The 19595-nt window shown below is 42.2% G+C and overlaps 1 protein-coding gene across 2 annotated transcripts in view; it reads right to left on the bottom strand.

Moving 5' to 3' along the window:
* Positions 1-67: 67 nt before the first annotated feature.
* dsd (attractin-like protein dsd) overlaps positions 68-19595 on the bottom strand; it is a 123564-nt gene continuing 104036 nt past the window's right edge. For both annotated transcript variants that reach the window (XM_075676488.1, XM_075676489.1), the window contains 3 exons: positions 18423-18501; positions 15657-15770; positions 68-8257 (listed from right to left, as the gene is read on the bottom strand). In XM_075676488.1, the coding sequence (XP_075532603.1) occupies positions 8024-8257; positions 15657-15770; positions 18423-18501 (427 nt within the window). In that variant the 3' untranslated portion in view covers positions 68-8023. The remainder of the gene's footprint in view (positions 8258-15656; positions 15771-18422; positions 18502-19595) is intronic.

Genomic DNA, 19595 nt, shown 5'->3' with positions numbered 1-19595 from the left:
ACAAGGCTCTTGTCAACAGCAACCCAAGCTGAAGTAATGGGTTAAAAAAACCAGAAAAACACAGGGACACATGGAAATAAAAGTGCTATTTTTAATATTACCATGCTCCTTTGAACATAAGTACAATAACGCCTGCGTACATAGTACAAGAGTCTAGTTGATGAGGAAGACGACATTATGATGGTGTCAGTGCAGGAAATGAAAGATTTTTCAAGCATGCACCTGAAATAAGAGCACTGCAAAGTGATCATTTTGCATATATGAGATCCCAAATTCTATTTCCAAGACACTGTTTTTCGCATGTAATGATTTCTTCAGCCAGTTCTCAACCATTACAAAGGCTGTTGCGGCCAACTACAGCAACAATTCACCCACCAAATAGCTCACACCACTTGTCTAACAAATGCTGACATCCCCATCTCCAAGCTAAACCCAGATGTAGGCGGAAGAGGCGCAAGCACACCAACAGGCAACAATATTACGCAGAAGCACTGTGCAAGATATACAAATAAATAGGCCCTTTTAAAAATAGGGCAGTTTGTTCTGAAAAGAAGAAGAAAAGAAAGAGCAAAGGGAGTGGGTTATAAGGGAAAGACAGATGAGTGCAATGTTTTTGGGGACGCTGGTGAAAGTGCCAAAAAAGGCTCCCTTCTGCGTGCGAACACCATTAGGAAAGACATAAATCAAGACAATAATAAAAAAAAGCTAATCGAAAACTGAGTGTAAAGGTAGAAAATATAAACAGCAGGCTCTTAGTATATTGCAAAGTAAACTCCAAAATAAATACACAACTCCTTTAAGATGACACATTCACAAGAACAAAGCTACAGCATCAAAATCTTGTGGCACACAATTGCATGTTGCTACAAACCCTTAGCCTGACGACACAGTTGCACTGATATGTCCCCTGCAATAAATCATTGTGCGGACAGGGCCAATCAATAAGACTGGGAGGCGAAAACCGAAAAGTAAAACCGGGCTAGAAAGCAAGTAGCACCTAGAGATCCATTCTGTGTCCATCTCTCCACCCTGCCAGAACATATGCTCAAACACTTTCCTAACACACTGGGCAGGGGGTGCTTGTTCTGGCTGCCCTCCTGCCCAGCAAGGTGATGTGTCCTGCTCTACAGTGGCCAAACTAGCTACCACATGCACAAACTCGCAATCTGTGCAGGCATTTGCGAAAAATTGGGCTGTTTGTTATGGCTGCAGAAACTGTCCCAAACAATGGTCTGCTGATGTTTAGTGTTGCTGGATTAAAATATGAAATAACATAGCATGGAAAATGTGCACATATACTAATCAATGGCCCCAGACCCAAACACACTGAAATCAATGACAAAGACCAACTGCGTGATTTGATATGAAATACACAATGACGTGGAATACAAACTGATTTTTTGTGTGCTTAAGTCATTAAGCCAACAGTTTTTGACAAACAAAAGTTTCACATATGAAGGCACTGAAGAGATACAGACAAGGGTGCCACCATCTTGGGCTGTTACACAAGCAATCTTTCAGTTTTGTGTACAGTGACATCAACTTAACATGGTCATGAAATACCAAACATGTGCACAAAAAATTTTTATGCAAATTGTTTGGTTATTACATATAGAAAATGGCAACGTAAACAGTTCAAGATGGTGGCATTAAAATGCTTCTGTGAGAGAGTCAATAATTTGCTCAAGTTCTCTGCACATTGCATCAGCCATTCATGACCCCTAAATATTAAAAGGCCCATAAATGCTTTTGCCATGCATTATCAAAACTTCACAGTAGTTAGTGCCATAAAAATACTATGGCACTATTACCCTACATTATTGTGACAACTGAAAACACTGATATATTGGACAATTTTAGCCACTTGGCCAATGGTTGACAAGAAAGATGGGTGCTATCGTAAGAAGCATATGTGATACAGTGGAACCTTCAATTATACTACAAAATTTAAGGTTCAATGCTATGAGGTTAAATTATAAAGTTAAACCTTGCTTAAACAAACATGATTAGCAACTTAGCCAATTAAAAAAAATTCAATTTTAGCTACATTGATGATTAAATATATTTTACTGCAATTGAGTAAATTAATTGTTAACAGTATTTTTCATTTAACAAAGTCTTTGAGCATTTTGCATTGCACATGAACCAGGGATCATGCTTAAAGCAAAGAAAGGGAGAGTAACTGAGATAGACCTCACCATTTTCATGTATCTTTCCAGGTACAAACTATGCCTGCAGTTGTACGAAAGCAGCTATCAAGCGAAACATAGCACTGTTTCATCCGTTGTCCTGGGACAATGTCCACATAGAACACATTCTTTAGCATCCTACTCTTAAGCCCATCAGCAACATGGGGAATGGAAAAAATAGGATGTAGTGTTACAATGCTTAAGCCTAGTCATTACAAGAGAAAGAGAGAGAAATGGGCTATTGGAGTAAAATTTTCAAAGCACAATGCATGTCAAGAATATTTTTTTTTCTTTTTACTGCAGGCAGCAAGTACAAAAACATCACGATGGCCTCCAACCAGCACGAGAATGATGTGAAAGTAAATTTCACCTTTCCGAGTTTTAACAACATTGTGGATCATCAACCTTCTTAAAGCACATCTTTTTTTCACAAATATGTTGTATAGTGCACACCAATAGCTAGTCTCATTTAGCATATAAGTTTTACTGTTCGATGGTGTTCAGCACGTTGTAGCCAAAAACAATTATTTAGAATATAAGAAATAATTACTAGAGGTTTACAAATATTCTAAGCTTCAAATATGAATTGAATAGTTTTTGCTATTTCATTTGCATTCAATTCGAGAATTTGCCTTTCGAAGCTGTTGAACAGTCATCTGTAGTCAAATACTTAAAGGACAACAGTTGCAGTCTACAGCGAGAAAGGCCAATGCAACTTTAGACCCTTCTCAATAATTCTGGCGCAGGAAAACTGCAGTTGTTGCTCAGATATGCCAGTTCTTGAGAACAAGCACAGAGGAGATAGCTTCTCCACGCGTCACATGCATAAGCAGCCTGCAAATCTGTCTCCATTTAGGCAGAGCAATTTATTATTTAGCCAATATCGCCAAGTTTGGAGTCTTTCAAAACAATGTGTGGTGGTGGAGCATTTAGCTCCTTCAATGAGCATGTTGAAGTGCAGTGTTCTTAATTTGATCATAACTCTCATTGTGATGGTGAACCAGACACAATTAGTTTTCAGTTCTCCCTTATTTACAAGCTTCTTAGTTGATCTGGAATTTAGTTGTTACCACCATTACGTGTATCAAACAATGTAACATAAGCCTTCCAAACAAACTCCATGCTTCCTTATATTATACTTCGCTTATAAAGTGAAAATATTGTATATTCAAAGGTCATTTTTCTCAAATAGTCTCACTCAATTTGATTGGAAAATGTCACAGTTTGATTATGCCTAATAACTCTTTCAGTGTTGGTTTTTTTCGGAGGTGGTGCAACCCCAGCAAAAGTTTTTTTCTCGGATATCATAAAACGAACACAACGGTTCATTTTTGGTTGTGCAGAAGTTAAAAAAATTTCACCTAAGATTGTAATATTCCCTAATGCGAATTTTGAGCGCAGCTGTTTAGGTGTTTTGAATTCGTGATATCTTCAGGCAAAGAATTTGATTCGGAAGGACAAGGTTCTCTCGGTGGCGGCGCGGAGCCTCTGCTCGGGCAGCTCATTTAGCAGCAGCAGCAGCAGCAGCAGCAGCAGACGAAGCATTTCCACTGGTTGCGTCACTCATTGTTCAGAAAGTAAGCGTGAATACGGGAATGCGTGGCATACACAGAGCGAATTCTCTAATGACAGCGGCGCCGCAGGCAAAGTAGTGCATTGCAGTGGGTCCGAAGCTCACGCCAGCGCTTTGTTTCCACACTGGCCGCATGCCTGGTCATGCTGGCACTCCGCTTTCCACCTCACCTTCTGTCATACGCTCCTCAGCTTTCCGCCTCCTGATTGCACTGCACCCTCTTCTCCGTTTGCCTCCTTTGCCTTCTCCGTTTGCCGCCTGCTTTGCACTCGACGTTTGCTTTCATCTTTCACTAGGTTACGGCGACACTTACCGCAGAAACCAGCCCTTAAGAGTTGCACACTAAAATGAAACGGATAATGGCAAACGCTCTCTTGGTACAGTCATCACATTCCTTGCTGACAAAAGGAATGTCAAAAGGAACGTGGCGAAACAGAAACAGTTACACTGAAAGGGATACAGTTAAACCTCAATATAACGAACTTCAATATAACAAGCTCTCGATATAACAAAAGAACTTTTCATAACCTCTCGTCCATAGAACGCCATGTACTTAGAGCCTCAATATAACGAAGTGCGTTTGTATGCGATTTTAATATAACGAAATTTCACTGCCGCCGCAAAGGAATGCCGAGACAATAAATAGAAACTTCCGGAGATACAGATGGTCAAATGCTTGAATTACAAGTGACTGCTTGCAAACACACCTCTTAAATCGCACGCTGCGTGACAAGAGCAACCGCGGAAGTGAAGCCGCATCATGTCTAAGTGCGATAAGATCCTATCGCACCCTGCGCTCTCTGTGCTTTAGGTGTGAGTGAAAGTGTGCGAAAGTGAGACAAGACGGTGGCTTCACAAGTGCCCCCTTCCCGCGCGAGCAAAGCCAAAGAGGTGAGCGAGCTCATGGTAATGCGATCAAACTCGTGCGAAGGGGCGGAGTGGGTGGGTGAGTTGGCACGCGTCTCGGCCGTGGTTGTGCACGGCTGTAAGTGTGGCTGAGCGCATACACAGCCATACACTCTGCTTTATTAGAGGTAATCTGTCGCATGTGCAATGAGTGGGCCTGCCGAGAGTTCGTGGCACCTTATAAGCTGTCTTCCCGCATGTTTAGTATCGGAGATTGCATAATCTCAAGTTTCGGTGACCCGTTGGAGCAAGAGGCAGACGAAGCATTCACTCCCTGCTGGCGGCGCTATCAGCCACGGGGGTGGAATGCACGCGAAAGTGTGGCTGGCTTCACTTAATTCGTACCGCCGATGTAAAGATATCGTCGACATACATGGCATGATACCATATCAATCGTCACCGGCTTACAAATTTATTAAAATGAATTGTTTTCTGAATTACGGTTTGCTTTTTTCAATTGTCTGATAATTCGAAAAATTCTGCGGCCCCTTTCTGTGTAAGAACAATTTATCGGCGACTGTACTTAGTTCAATTAATTATGGGGTTTCACGTGCCAAAACCACTTTCTGATTATGAGAAAAGCCGTAGTGGAGGACTCCAGAAATTTTGACCACCTGAGGTTCTTTAACGTGCACTTAAATCTAAGTACACGGGTGTTTTCGCATTTCACCCCCATCGAAATGCAGCCGCCGTGGCCGGGATTCAATCCCATGACCTCGTGCTCAGCAGCCCAGCACCACAGCCACTGAGCAACCACGGCGGGTGACTGTACTTAGTTCCATAAAAGGCCAAATTTCAATACAACAAAATTTTGATATAACGAAGCGAATTCCTGCTTTTACCAACTTCGTTATATCGAGGTTTAACTGTAGTTGCATATGGTGAATGTCGAAATTACCAAATGCCACTTGAATCTAGTGACATGCACACTTGTAGATGTGATATTTATGCACTGTAATTTATTAATGAAATGAACAAATTGTGAATGTAATAAACACTTAAGGGTCCCCCTTAAGTGTTTCCGGAAAAAGTATCTTAAAGTATAGATTCCGGAAAAAGTATCTTATTATTTACTGTAGGCACCTGGAATTTTTAGCAAATATTCAAATCTTGTGTGCTGACAGCAAGTATGCTATTACATTTTTTCTAAGTAAATCTTATAAAATGTTGAAAAAAATTTTGAGTTAGATACGGGAGGTCAGTTGATAAAAAATGTCCTGCAGGAAGATGTGCAACTTGGCATTTCAATGCTTGTATCTATATTTTAGACGAAGTTATGAAATTCTAAAGCTGCGACATCACAGGCGTGAATTTTTGTTGGTGATTTCTACAAGATTTTAAAATGTTACAATGTCCTAAAACACTAGATCAGAGTGGTTCTGCACTTAAGACTCTCAAGCTTTCAAGGAGGTCAAAAAGAAAAGGAAGAGGAGAATTAAATGAGCAGCAGAGCGACAGTGCCACTGCCAAAATTTATGACTCGGAAATAACTTTTTAAGAAAAGTGCAAAAGAAAAACCTATTTAATAGAGTTTAAAAATATAAATTTTAAGCTTCAAAACCAGGTAGCTTTCTTCTGATGCAGCACTGAAGAATAATTTTTGACAAGAAAGCAAACTGGAAAGATGCTCTTTCAAACGAAACCAAGAGGGCCTGACTCCAATAAGTGGTTTTGGAATGACAAACAGCACAAAATGGGTCATTTGAGTGCTTTCATGGGCGAAACCAAGAATTTTGAGGTATAAACACAGCATTTTCTGACTCGACATGTTGTTTCGAGCTAGTTTTTTGCCAGCAGGTACGCTATGATATGTAGAAAATAGAATAAGAAGCGAAAAATAAATATCGTAATTTTTTTTGTTTCCAAGACCTATGTCCCCATGTAACTTCTCTAAAAAAAATGTGAGGCTAGCATGCAACACAGTTGAACCACAAAGAAAAACAAAGAAGCTGCAGCAATGTGCTTCTCAATATCCTTCCCAAATTACCGAAAAATCTATGTACTACTCGTGATTCCCAAATTTATTGGCCATGAGGGCCACACACAAGTGCAGCTACATGGTGCCCAAAATATGCATTGCACAAACAACTTTCTTTACACAATCCACAAAGAATACACTATGTTTCCCGATATAGAAGCATGACACATGTCTATGGCTGCTGAAATGTGTGCCCATATTGCTATCACTTATAACTACTTAACAAAGCTGGCATTTGATAAAAACGAGTTTCATAGGTGTCAAGGTAACAATGTGCACACAAAAATGGAATAATCACACTCATGCTGCAGTGATGTTCTATTACTTGTTACAACATTAGGCCTAAATTCCAGCATACGCCAGCCAAAGAGTACCGTACCTCACAAACAAGTCTCCTTACCAAAGGCGGAAGTACTGAGGAAAAGTGAGCTTTAAAATGGACACACATCTCAGCGTGTCTTTCCACAGGGGCCCTGTCACGATTGTCACACAACGCTGCTCAACGTGTGCCTTTTGTTTGTCATTCTTTTCAGAACGCTGTCCTCAGGATGTTTGTGAAGACCTCTGTAGCCTGACCCATGTGCCTGCCAACCAACTTTAATTTTGCAGTAATTACCACACAAGCCTTCACAGGAGGCATTTCATGTATGACCTGGTGTCATGCAAAACAGACCTTTGATGCATGCGCTGCTAACGTGCCCTAGCTGGTTCATATGAAATGCGGGTCATCACATAAATAGGCGACACATTATCTGCGTTCCACTGTACTTCACATTCATATATGCACTTCTTGCGATAGTAACATATCTGGCCAAGTTGACTATTACATACCCACTGCACTTATTGAAATTATGTTTAGAGGCCCTTAAAATAGGCACACAAACACATACACAAAAGGAATGCAGTGTATCTGGGCCAGTGATAATCACTTGATCCTCTGTGCACCTTCACAACAAGACTGTTGCACTGTCAACTGCTGGGTAAACAAGGAATGATTTTATTTTGCATATTTCTCAACGATCACCTCACCTCTCCATGTTAGATTAAAAAGTAATTATCCTTTCCTAAACCAGTTTCAAAAATCCAAAGCTTTTTCCCGGCAGCCCCAACTGTTATGTAGTTGCTGCAAGCCAAAACAAACAGCCTCGATATGTGCATGCTGGGCATAGTAGTAGCCACTGCTCAAGGAAGAGAAAAGCATGGAGGCCAGTTCAATAAAGCGCAGGGTCAATCACGATTCACAACAGCATGTCTTGCAGCAGCTGGCGAAATGTCGAGAGCGTGCAGTGGCAAAGGAGCTTGGCTGGTGCCCCATATAAAGGTGGTGCCACCCACCGAAAGGTGACACACTGAGCAATTATCACAGTGGCCGACAACTTATATGCAGGTCCCTGGGTGGGATGAGGGCTTCCAGCAGTCCGATTTGCCATCCTCTTTGATGGTGTCGCTCTTGCAGAGGGTCCCCAGTGAGACCAAGGCACTGGCAATGGCCAGGCCTGACTGGCCCGTGGCTGTGTGCTCCTGACCCCCCGTTGGCATGCGCACAATTAGCGTCAGCACAGCTGCCTTGCCACTGGCACAGGGCTCGAGCGCCACAGGCGTTGGGTGTCCCTGCAGAGATTCATTGATTCACTGAGTCTTGTAGGATTCAATGTTTTGCAGGACATATCCAAGATTGGGAAGCACAAACAAGAAAACTATTCTCAGACATGTGGGTCTGAGCAATGCTAATTACACAATTTGTTGGCATGGTGCCACAATTAAATATGGCTCTCTATAATATATTTCACAAATGTCCATTTGTCGCCTTACACAAATGTTAGGTCCTTGTGCTGTAGTACTTCGGAGCCTGAATGCATACTACATGCCTTCGGTGACATAGCAGCCGTCTTCAAATAATCTGCAGCTATATTTTGCACCATTATGATTGTGAATTAAAAAATCTGAAGAACATGCGGCTCACAACACCTTCAGTTCTTGGAAGATCACAAGAAAAACCTTTGATTCATTGCCAAAATCTGCATTGGGAATTTCTTTCTTTTTTTCCCCATCTTTTGTCATTCATATGCATGTAATATAAAATTTTCACTTCATTTAAAAAATTAGAACCAGATAAGGTTAGCTTCTCAAAGCAACACAGAGTCTATGAGGCACCACAGTGGTGGGCTCTGCATCAATTTTGGCCATCTTTTGTTCTTTAACATGCACCCTATGCTTGGTAGACAAGCGTTTCTGCATTCCGCCCCGATTGGAATGCAGCAACTATAGCTGGACATTAAACCCACTACCTCATGCCGAGCAGCAGAATATCATAGCTAATACAAGACTGTGGTGGTCGTGCACACGAAACATATTTGGTGTGTTCCAATTCTGGTCAGCATCGGAGACTGTCTACACAGACAGCTAGGAAGGCAGCTTCGAGCCCAAGTAATGAAATTCGTCTGGAAACGTCTTGAAGACATCTCTGTGATGTGATGCCACTTCACAGCAACAAGAAAAAGCTATGAAAAGCACATATTACCTATGCACTTTAACTCTATGTGTGAGAACCTATGAAAAACACAATGTACCATACATTAAGTGCATAGGAAGGCACATAGGAAAGCGTGGCTGTTTTCTTGTTCGCAGTTGACTTTCCCGTAGAGTTTCCAAGCTTCCTGCACATATTATTTGAACAGCAAAGTAGCCTGCATTGTCTTTGATGCTGCTTTTGCAGAGCTGTCTTAGACGGCTTTGTCAAAATTTGAATGAGACTTAAGAGGAAGCTTTAGCTCGGGAGCTCCTATCTAAATACATGGGAAAGGTGATTGTTTTTTCTCGGCAACCACTGCACCAAATCTGATGAGGTTTGTTGCATTTAAAAGAAAATGTTAAAATCAAGTGACGATTGATGGCAAATTTTCAAATTAGCCCGTCAATATTTAATAAGAATTGTTGAAAATCGCAGGTTCTAAAAAAATGAAACTATCAAGTTTACAACTCTGTAACTCAGCAATGAAAAACAATATCGCAATTCTGTAAATTGCATCTAATAGTACATCTAAAGTGGACAAACTTGAATTATTATACATGGCTCTTAAACAGACCACTAATGCATTAGTAGGACTTATGCAAGACCCTTGTAAACAATGTAACAAATTCACATGAGACACAAATTCATATATCAAATTTGTCTGCTTTGAATGCTCTAATTGATGACACTTACAGAACTGCGCCACCTACTCTTGGTTCAAAGCTACATTCATAAACTTTTTGCTTCTATATTATTAAGCTCGCCAATTTTCAAAAATGCCTTTTAATAAATTGACGCCTTAAATCAAAATTCCGCTTCCAAGAGCCACTAGAATTTAACTTTCTTTCTTAAGTGCAACAAACTTCACTAAAATCGACCCAGTGGTTATCTCAGAAAAGTATTTTTGCATTTTACATCTATTTGAATAGGCAGCATTGGAGTTGGGCCTGAACCGAAAGCTTCCTCTTAACCGTTTACTTTGCTGTCTACGGTGAGTATTGGAGCACAGCCACTGCCGTAAAGGGGAAGTATAGGCAACGCTAGAAAAACAAAGTAACACAGCAGAATCCCTTGTATTAAATCTACATACAGGAAAGCATTGTTTATGTACCGTATTTACTCGCGTAATGAACGCAGCCCCCATTTTTCCACTAAAGCTTCTTTTTTTTTTTTTGCCCATAATGATTGCACCCTGAACTTCCTGCGGTGAAGTAAGAGACACACAATACGATTCGGCATCTGATATGGCGTCTGGCGGGTACGATCGTGTCAGACACCATATCAGACGCTGAATCGTACGATGTGTCTCCTACTTTTATTGTGGTAGCAGTTATATGGACCCTCCAGGCGCATTTTTGCTGTCGCCGTCCCTGCACACTGCATGCTGTAGGGGTGAGCGAAAGTGCACGAAGGAAGCCGATGATCACGGCTCAATCTCCTGTGTGCATGGGAGCAAATTGGGAAGGAAACGCACCATCTTCTGTCGTGCGGATGGTGCCGAGGGGAGCAGATAGGGGGGAGAGGGGGTGTAGCATCGTTTTACTCCAGCAGCAACTGCGCATTGCGCGGCTGCGGCGCACCCTATCTTGAAAGTGATTGGCAACGAGGGCTGAGTCTAGGTACGACGGCGGCTCATACCTGTGCGTGTGCTGCATTCTCGCCGCTCAGTTTGTGTTGAAGTAATACACAGCACACAGGTCACTTCGCTCGCTGCTGCTGCCGCACTACCTCACGTCAGCGTTTGGACAGAGCGGCCACGGTCATTGAATGCAATGCGTTCATGTTTGCCTGTGCGTGCTGACACCATGCTTATTAATTTACCTAGTAAGTAAATGTTTGCAAGTTTACACGGTCGATAAAACTACTGTCCTTACTTTGTGTATAGCTGTGTACACATTTGCCATTGCAATTAATGGTTTGTATTTTGTGCGAAACTGCGACTTATTTAGAGGTGGCCGCGGAAAAAAAAATCACGAAAAATTTTACCCCGCATAAGGAATGCACCCCCCAACTTTGCACATGTTTTCCGGGAAAAAGAAAAGTATGTTCATTATGCTAGTAAATATTGTACGTAGTAAAAATTAGTATCACCAAGGCTTGTAAGGGGAAAAATTTGACATAAAAGGTCACACTGAGAAAGCTGGTTAGAGCAAACATCAGTGACCTTGGCAATGGCTGTCATATACAGAAAATGTACACCATTGCCAGCAAGTTCAGCTCTTGTTTTCACAGACACACAACTTATAGTGACTGTGCTCTGGAAAATTTTAATATCGCATCAACTCCAATGCCAGCTAAAGTTTCCATTTAACGAAATTCCTGGGTACTTGATAGACTTAAACGCCAAAAAGCACAACACAGCTATGAGAGACAATGCATTGTGTTAAGCATTATGTATTGTGTATGTACTGTGTTTACACTTGCAGAGTTACACAGTTTACAGGGGTGGGACTGCCCAAAGTAATTTTGGAGCAATTTTTGGAGCAAGTAAAATTGCCTTTTGGAGCACTTTGGAGCTGACAAAATTGCATCTTCGAGGAGCTTGGAGCACATAAAATTTCATTTTGAAGCAGTTTGGAGCTGGCTAGTCTGAATTTTGGTGGAATAATGCAATATGAAATACGGCAGCACACTTCGAAACCACGATGAAACAGAATAAACCAACAAGAGTGCTGTACTGCAACTGTCTTAAGCAACGTATTAAGCTGAATTTTGAAGCAGATTACTTTGATACTGAAAACGTCCAGTGGATGCAAATTTTGGTCATATTGCCTGTAGCTTTTAATTTAGTGATAGAAATCACAAAAACATGCATTCAGCAATAGTGAGTCCGAAATTTCAAAAAGTAGTTCCAAGGGATTTTTTCATAAATACATTTTTCTTTAATGTCCCACAGTGTGAGTGAAGTGCCTGGAAATGAATTTCACCAACCCACTGTACGGAGAAGTCGGAGTTATGAACTACTGTGCTTTATTACTGTGATAGCAATTATATGAACATTCCAGGTGCACTTATGCTGGCGGCGTCGGCATCGCTGTGATGTTGCGTATAAAGTGCAGGGGTGATAAAAACTTACGTCGCAGCACGCTGTATGCTGCATATGCGAGTGAAAGAGTGCGAGGGTGAGCCAACAATGCCGGCTCAATCTCGCGTGTGCGAGGGACGAAAGCGCAGAAAAAGCGCGCTCTGTTCCACTGCGCACAAGGCATCGGGGGGGTGGGAGGAGGGTCTACTCTGGCAGCTGCTGTGTATGGTGTGCCCGTGAAGGCCCTGTCTTGAAAGCGATCTGCGATGGGGACAGAGTGCATGTGCCAAGTGCTGACAGCTTCATGTGCGCTGTGTTTCCACCGCTTCATTTGCGTTGAAGCAAGAGGCAGCACGAAAGTCAATGCTCCCGTTGCTGCTGCCGCACTTGCTCACTCCAGCGTTTTGACAGTGAGTGCATGTGGTGATTGAGTGATATGCATTCTTGTTTGCTTGTGCACGCCTGTTAATTTAGTAAGCAAATAATTACAAGTTTATAGGTCCGATAAAACTACTATCCTTACTTCGTACAGCTGTCTGCTAAATTGCGATCGCAATCGATGCTTCACTTTTTGGTTGAAACTACGACTTCTTTTGAAAGCCATTTTTACATAATAGAACAGGGCAATTCCAAAGCATCTAATGCTTACCTTTCTGGTATAACATAAAACTATTCCAATCTGTTTTTATTCCAAATCCACCACTAGCCCTTCGTGATAGGTCAAAATGACTCAGGCCTCACCCATGCAGGCATAAAAACAGACTGGAATAGTCTTAAGTTATACCAGCCCTGGGGAGAGACACTCGCCTGCTGGACCCGCTGCAGTGCGCGCCTCCCTAATATCTAGTTCGTTTGCAACGCTCTCAGCCTACTTTTCATTGCTTTGCGCTTCAGCTAAGGAGCACTGCACCGCTCAGTCCGTTCAACCGTATTCTAATACACTTTAAATACAGCTGCCCTGGCCATCCTGACAGCAGTGACGACGACAGCGGGGAGTGGCCGGGCACGTGCCAGCCACTTGCTGGAAGCGCCAAGAAGTCCAGTGTTATAAACATAAAATTATGAGAAACTTTGCGGGAGGCACTGTCATGCGGTGTGCAGAATGCGAACGGCTGCACTCTTTTCGGAGAACGAATCCACTCGCTATATGCGGCCACTACTGGAGCGCACATGCTGAAGCCGTTCTGGTGCGACATGGCACAATCTCGGTCAATTTTCTGTGTTTGGTGCAGTTTGGCAAAATAATTTTTTTTTTTTTTAATCAAAATGGCACAATTGGCACAGGAGTCCCAACCCCGAGTTTACCATTACACAATCTAAACATTGCTACAAGATGTTGCAAACAATGCTTCTATTTTCAGTGCACACATGTTCTACTACAACACAGTTTTCAACTGTGGGACCTGTTTCTGCATAACATCTCATATATATATGTACCTCTATTGAACAAATAAAATTGAATATGAATCTGACATCAAATGAAGCACCGCTACATGCTGCCCAATCCAGTTTTTGGTTCTTAATTTAGAACTTATTTTTAGAGGTGTGCAAATATTAGAAAATTTTGAATAAATATTTGTATTTGATTAGACAACAAAGCATTCAAAGTTTTTCAATTATTTGATATGATACGAACATTCTAAGTGAATCGAAGATACTATTGGTCATGCAGGGGCTAACAAGATTAAGTGTTATTGTTCCTATAAAACTTGCAAATAAGGGCCCGAATACATAGGGTGAGCTCAGCCATTGCACGACTGCTTTGCGGGAAAGCCAGCCTTTTGGCGACAAGTGGCACAGGTCTCTGAACAGCAAGGGTGTGTAACTCAGTTCAACAACCAAATGATGACCATTACACAAAGGAGTTATGCTGCAATAAGAATGCCTTTCTAAGATGTACAGGTCAAATGGGGTGATCCACTACAGTGATGCCTGTTCACACAGCCTCACTATGCAAACATGCCAGCTGCATGCAAATCTGCATCTCACTGCAGCACGACACAGCTCTTGTAGATTATTCATGCTGAATTCTAAAACTATCTTACACATGACTGACAGAAGGTGCAGTGAAACATAAAACAGCTTCCCTGACATGATTAAAAAGAACTGCTGAACTTACTATTAAAAGTGTAGCTTTTAATTTGTAATGTCTTCAAAACAGCATAAGATCTAGGCCATGAGTAGCCACACTGTCTGCCATACTTACTTCAAACATTGACAACTCTTCCACCAGCAGCTGCGTTTACAATTGTGCCAATGACAGCCTGAAATGGCTGCACGTGATGGCTTTTCGAGGGTTGTACAGTCGCGCTAGCAAGTTTAGCGGCTATAAAAGCACATGATAAATTACATGTGCGTGCTGTCTGACGGTGTTGTGCCTGCTGATGAGTGTGTTGACACATGCGCATCTATCCTTACTCGCTGGCCTGCTTGTTCACTCGGTCCACACCGTCGTGCATGCTGTTCATCGTAATTTGCAGCTTCCGCAAGCTACAGTGCTGACAATGATGCAACGGCTCAGCAGCTACGATTCCCAGGCTGACCTCAGCGCCGTTTCCAACTTACAGAAGTGCCTGCTCGCACAGCCAGTGGTGCTGCTGGCTGCCATGCAGCGACCATTTTAATGTTCTTCATAACGGAGAACTCTTTCACTTTTGTTTCTGCTGTGGCTGTCTGGGCGATAAACACCACTCACACTTCTTGCAGGGCGGCTTGCTTCCCTGCACAAACCACCATTGCTGGCTGAACGTCACGATCAACAAACACTGCCACTCTATCACTGCATGCACGGCACAAAATCCAAATAACATGTTTCACACTTGATAACTGAAAGAAAGGATGACTTCGTTATTCTGACTAAAATACAAGAAAACCCTAATTTACTTTTCCTGGTTTCCACAAGCTTCTTTTTTTTTTTTTTACGAATGACAGTGGTTTGTGCTGGGAGCGTACCACTTTGCAGAAAGCTCGAGTGGTGTTTATCACTCAAAAATCCATGGCAGCAGCACCAGCAGTTTGAGCAAGCACTTCCATAATTTGGAAACAGTGCCGAGCTCGAGCATCAGGAATTGCGATTGCCGTGCCGCTGCTTCGCCATCAGCACATCTAGTGCTGACAGTGGTGCTGACGGTGGTCACCATCAGTCAGCAACATGGTAAATGGCATGCGCATAGCTGCCAAGTGTTGCATACACACTGCGATTCCCTCGACAGTAGGCACTACACTGCCAGATGGCACGCGCATGCAATTTGCCATGTGCTCTTATGGTCTCGAAACTTATGAGCGCAGCTATACATTAGTTACTATTCTGGTCATAGCCTTAACTCCAAGGTTATTTGCAATTCAGAATGAGGGCAGAACTCAACCAATAGCAGATATGAGAACCTTGGAACAGTGTCCACACAGCAAAACACTGCCTTCGTAACATAAAAAGTAAATGGTTGCCGTGGTAACCTGCAATTATGGAGGCTCACCTGCTTCATACCGTCTTGAAACTGCTTGCTCGACCCATCCGGCTCACCGTCCAACTCGAGCGTGACCCCAGCAAAAGGACGACTCGCCATTTGTTCCATTTCCACAAACAGTTGCTGCATGCAATAAGGCATAGCCTTGTCACACAGTACAAACTTGAATACCATCTATTTTTAGTTTTCTCTCTTGAACAGATTTTTGAACCCCTTAATGTTCCAGTTATTTCCACATAAACTGAATGAAACTTCTTAAGTTCCTCTAGATTTGCAGATTTTCTCATGCAACATTCTTTTCATTATATGTAGATATACATGTCGTTTATATTCAATGAAAATTTTAAAAAAGAAAACTTGTTCCAAAAAAGAGATACCTTGCATATCAGTAAGCAGATGTGTGTGCAGGGGCAGATCCAGGGTAGCTTCCTGGCGGGAGCTCTCATCAAAGCATACATAGAACTGAGGGGGTGGGGGGGAGGGGGGCTCACTGTATGTTCAATACTGTCAGCCAGCATGTCTCAGGGGGGCTTGAGCCCACAGGGCAACCTCTGGATTCGCTAGTGCACGTGGCGATTTAGCTTATAGATAGAGTCTCCACTTCCTCAACATGCGTGGATTATGACATTTATCGTCAACAGCAAGTTTTTTCTTTCTTTTATTTTTTCACTACTAGATGCGCTAAACCTTAAGAGACCTTTCACATTGTATTGCACATTCCTCTTCAATCCGCTTCAAAATTATTTCAGTAGAATTTACACAAAATATTTATTCCTTATATAAGATAGGAGAACTGTATGAAAGTGGCTTAATCATATTCTTAGCATCAGCTTTTGAGAAAACTGACACTGATTCAATCTAGACCACTGTGTAAAGATGGCAAAAAGCAACTGTAAGGTGCGCTATGAATACCATTTGCTTGAGATGAAAACTCAGGATGCAGCATCAACATGCCAACCTACAACGCAGCAATACAACTTCACCTCCGAGTTCAGGCCAACAAAAGCAGCTTTGGCATCTAACCGGTGAAAACAGATTTTTCACGTTCAAACCTCTCAGTTTTAAGAACAGACTTGAAAAATGATTATGAGCCCGTAGCTACCTTCATGTCTCTTGAGGTTAAAGGTGCCTTAAAACCTCTTATTCAACAGATACTGTGAAAGCAAGCAGTGTCAGCCTTGCTACGGTGGCAGTGCTTTGTTTCCTTGGTGTGCAGGCCACAGCCATATCCTGAGGCACGCCAGGCAGGGTGTCTTGTCTATGACCTTTGTTTCACGAAGAGTTAACTTACGTCAGGGTTGGTAACATATATTTAAATTGCGAGGTCGTGGCTCAAGACAGAGAGAAAAACTTACATTGAAATAGAGAAAAAAAACACAGGGTCCTTCGGCGGGACCTGGATGTGAGTGGAGTCCTCAGTCCAGGGCTGGAATAATGTAAAACTATTCCAATCTGTTTTTATTCCAAATATGCCATTAGCCTTCCATGATAGGTCAAAATGGCTCGGGCCCAGCCCATATGAGCAGGCTCTGCACCTACTTGGGTGGAGCCCAAGCCATTTTGACTTATTAAGGAAGGCTAATGGCATATTTGCAATAAAAATAGATTGGTATAGTTTCATGTTATCCCTGCCCAGGTCTCCATGTGGCTTGAAACACTCCATTTTTAGCAAAATGTTGTTAAGTGAAGACGATGACTTGTTTAAAATTTCACGTTTTTTTATGTTTTAATTATTCCGGGAGGTCTTCCTTGTTATTTTTAAACTATAGCTTTAAATTAACTAGTGTAGTGGTGAGTCATTGCAATGTAGGAAGGAAAAACAACCACCAACTTTCTAAAGCCGTATCAGATCTCAAGATTTTTCTTTGCCTAGAAAAGCAAATTTCACGCACCCAGATGGCTCACTAATAAGCTCTATGGTAAATCTTTAGAAGTAGTGACCATTCGAGGTGCATATATTTCCCCTAGGATAAAATGGGGGCAAAGCATTGAACTCAGCCAAAGTACTTTGAGAACTTTTACCAGAACAATTTACTGGTTATTTACACACCTAAAAGAATCACTTAAAAGTCACTATCTAAAAAACTACCTAAATTTAGCGACTCTCTCACTAAGTTACCAACACTATCACATACCCCTGACATGCACTTATTTGCAAAGACCAATGAAACCAGATACCCCTGAAATTTACAAGCTTTATGTCATGGTTTTTTTGTGTGAGCTTGAGGAAGGGAGCAAATGGGACTTCCAGATTTCACTGGTCTTTGAAAGTGTATGTGTGAGAGCAGTAAGGCATTTTTTCTGCAGCATGTCCTTTGATGTCCAAACAAATAAAAGAAACGCTATCGCAACCTAAAGTATCAGTGAAACCACAAGACTGAAACCAAAGCCACATAAGCCACCTGCAGTGATTGTTTATAGACTATTTCGCTTTTTTTACTTCTTATGCACTTCCGAGTTGCATTTTTTGGAATATTCTACAGTTGACAGATTTCTTGTTATTGAATGCTATGCATTTTATTGTTTGAAATGCATGTCGTCTAACATCACTGTCCATAGAGCTGAAAATGGGTTGTGTACCAACAGGCTTCCTTGATATTTACACTTTTTTCCCATTAGCTGCAGCTCTGTCAATGGCAAGAGCATATATCTGTTGTCCTTGAAAAATACTCTGCCGGTTTGGAACATCTTCATTTTTGTTTATAGTAGTTTTTACAACCAATGTTAACGAAACACCATGGCACAACCTGACAAACACAAATAGATTGTTAATACCTGTCGCCTTCTGTAAAGGTCGTACTTCTGCTTGATCTTCCACAGGATGGCTGCTATAATTAGCAGCGAGAGAAAACAGCTGGGGCAGAAAGAGGCAAATATTATGTCATGTGAGAAACCGCTGCAAATCACTTAATTGAGGGAAAACACGGGGAAGGCAGGAAATGGAAATTCAAGACGATGAGCAAAGTGAGGACAAAGTAAAAGCGGGAGCCTTAATAAAGTTAATTGAGTCACTTAAAATCTTTGAACGCCTCAAATAGCTATTACTACTTAAATAAAACACTAAAACCACATTATAATGAAGCTGGAGAGGGAGCAGAGTTACTTCATTATATCCATTACTTAGTTACATCCAATTTACTGTAACATAAGCCCAATGGGGTGCACAACTTCAAACCTGCATACAAGACGACGACATCATGGCCCGCGAAACTTCTACATGGCCATAGAGAAGATTAAATTTTAATTAAAACAGAAGAAGAATCTGCAGCATGTGCAACACACAACTTCTTAGCACCAGACGTGACTGCCTTTACGATAGCTGCCTTCTGTTTCAACATGATGTTCTTTCATTTCTACCTTTCACTTGTCTCTGAAACCAGTGAAATGGCAACGCGGTTGAAGAAAACAGCTTGCACGCTGCGATGCGAGCTGAGGTCGAGCAGCACATGGCACACACCATGGTGCGCCAACCACGCAGCTGATCCAAGCTGACCTTCCACTCTCCCGGGGCTTCACATTGGCTTAGCCAACTCGAGGCCTCCAAGATAGCACCGCACCAATGTAATCTTGGAGGCCACGCCTACTTGCACCCGGCTGTGCAGTGCGCCGCAGTGAGAGAAGTGGATGCACTGATTTTTCACTGCGCCGCATGCAGGAGCAGTTCACGATTGCCCACTGTACTTCTCTTTCTCAATATAATGCGCTATGCAGGCTAGTACAGGCTGTGTGCAGCTAGGCGTGGCCACCAAGATTGCACTAGTGGTATCGTGGAGGCCACACCTAGCTGCACCAGCCTGTGCAGCCCAGCAGTGAGAAAAAGAAGTGAGATGGCAATAATGAGCTGCTGCTTACGCAAAGCTGCTCACAGTGGCGAGAAAGACCAATGTTGACAGCGTATTCAACACGAAAACTCTGGCATTGAATGTATGCCAAACCCCCGAGGAAAAG

The sequence above is a fragment of the Dermacentor variabilis genome, unplaced genomic scaffold (genome assembly GCF_050947875.1).
Source record: "Dermacentor variabilis isolate Ectoservices unplaced genomic scaffold, ASM5094787v1 scaffold_12, whole genome shotgun sequence".
Lineage (NCBI taxonomy): Eukaryota > Metazoa > Arthropoda > Arachnida > Ixodida > Ixodidae > Dermacentor > Dermacentor variabilis.
The sequence above is the reverse complement of the archived record's forward strand: the minus strand, read 5'-3'. Positions and strand labels throughout refer to the sequence as shown.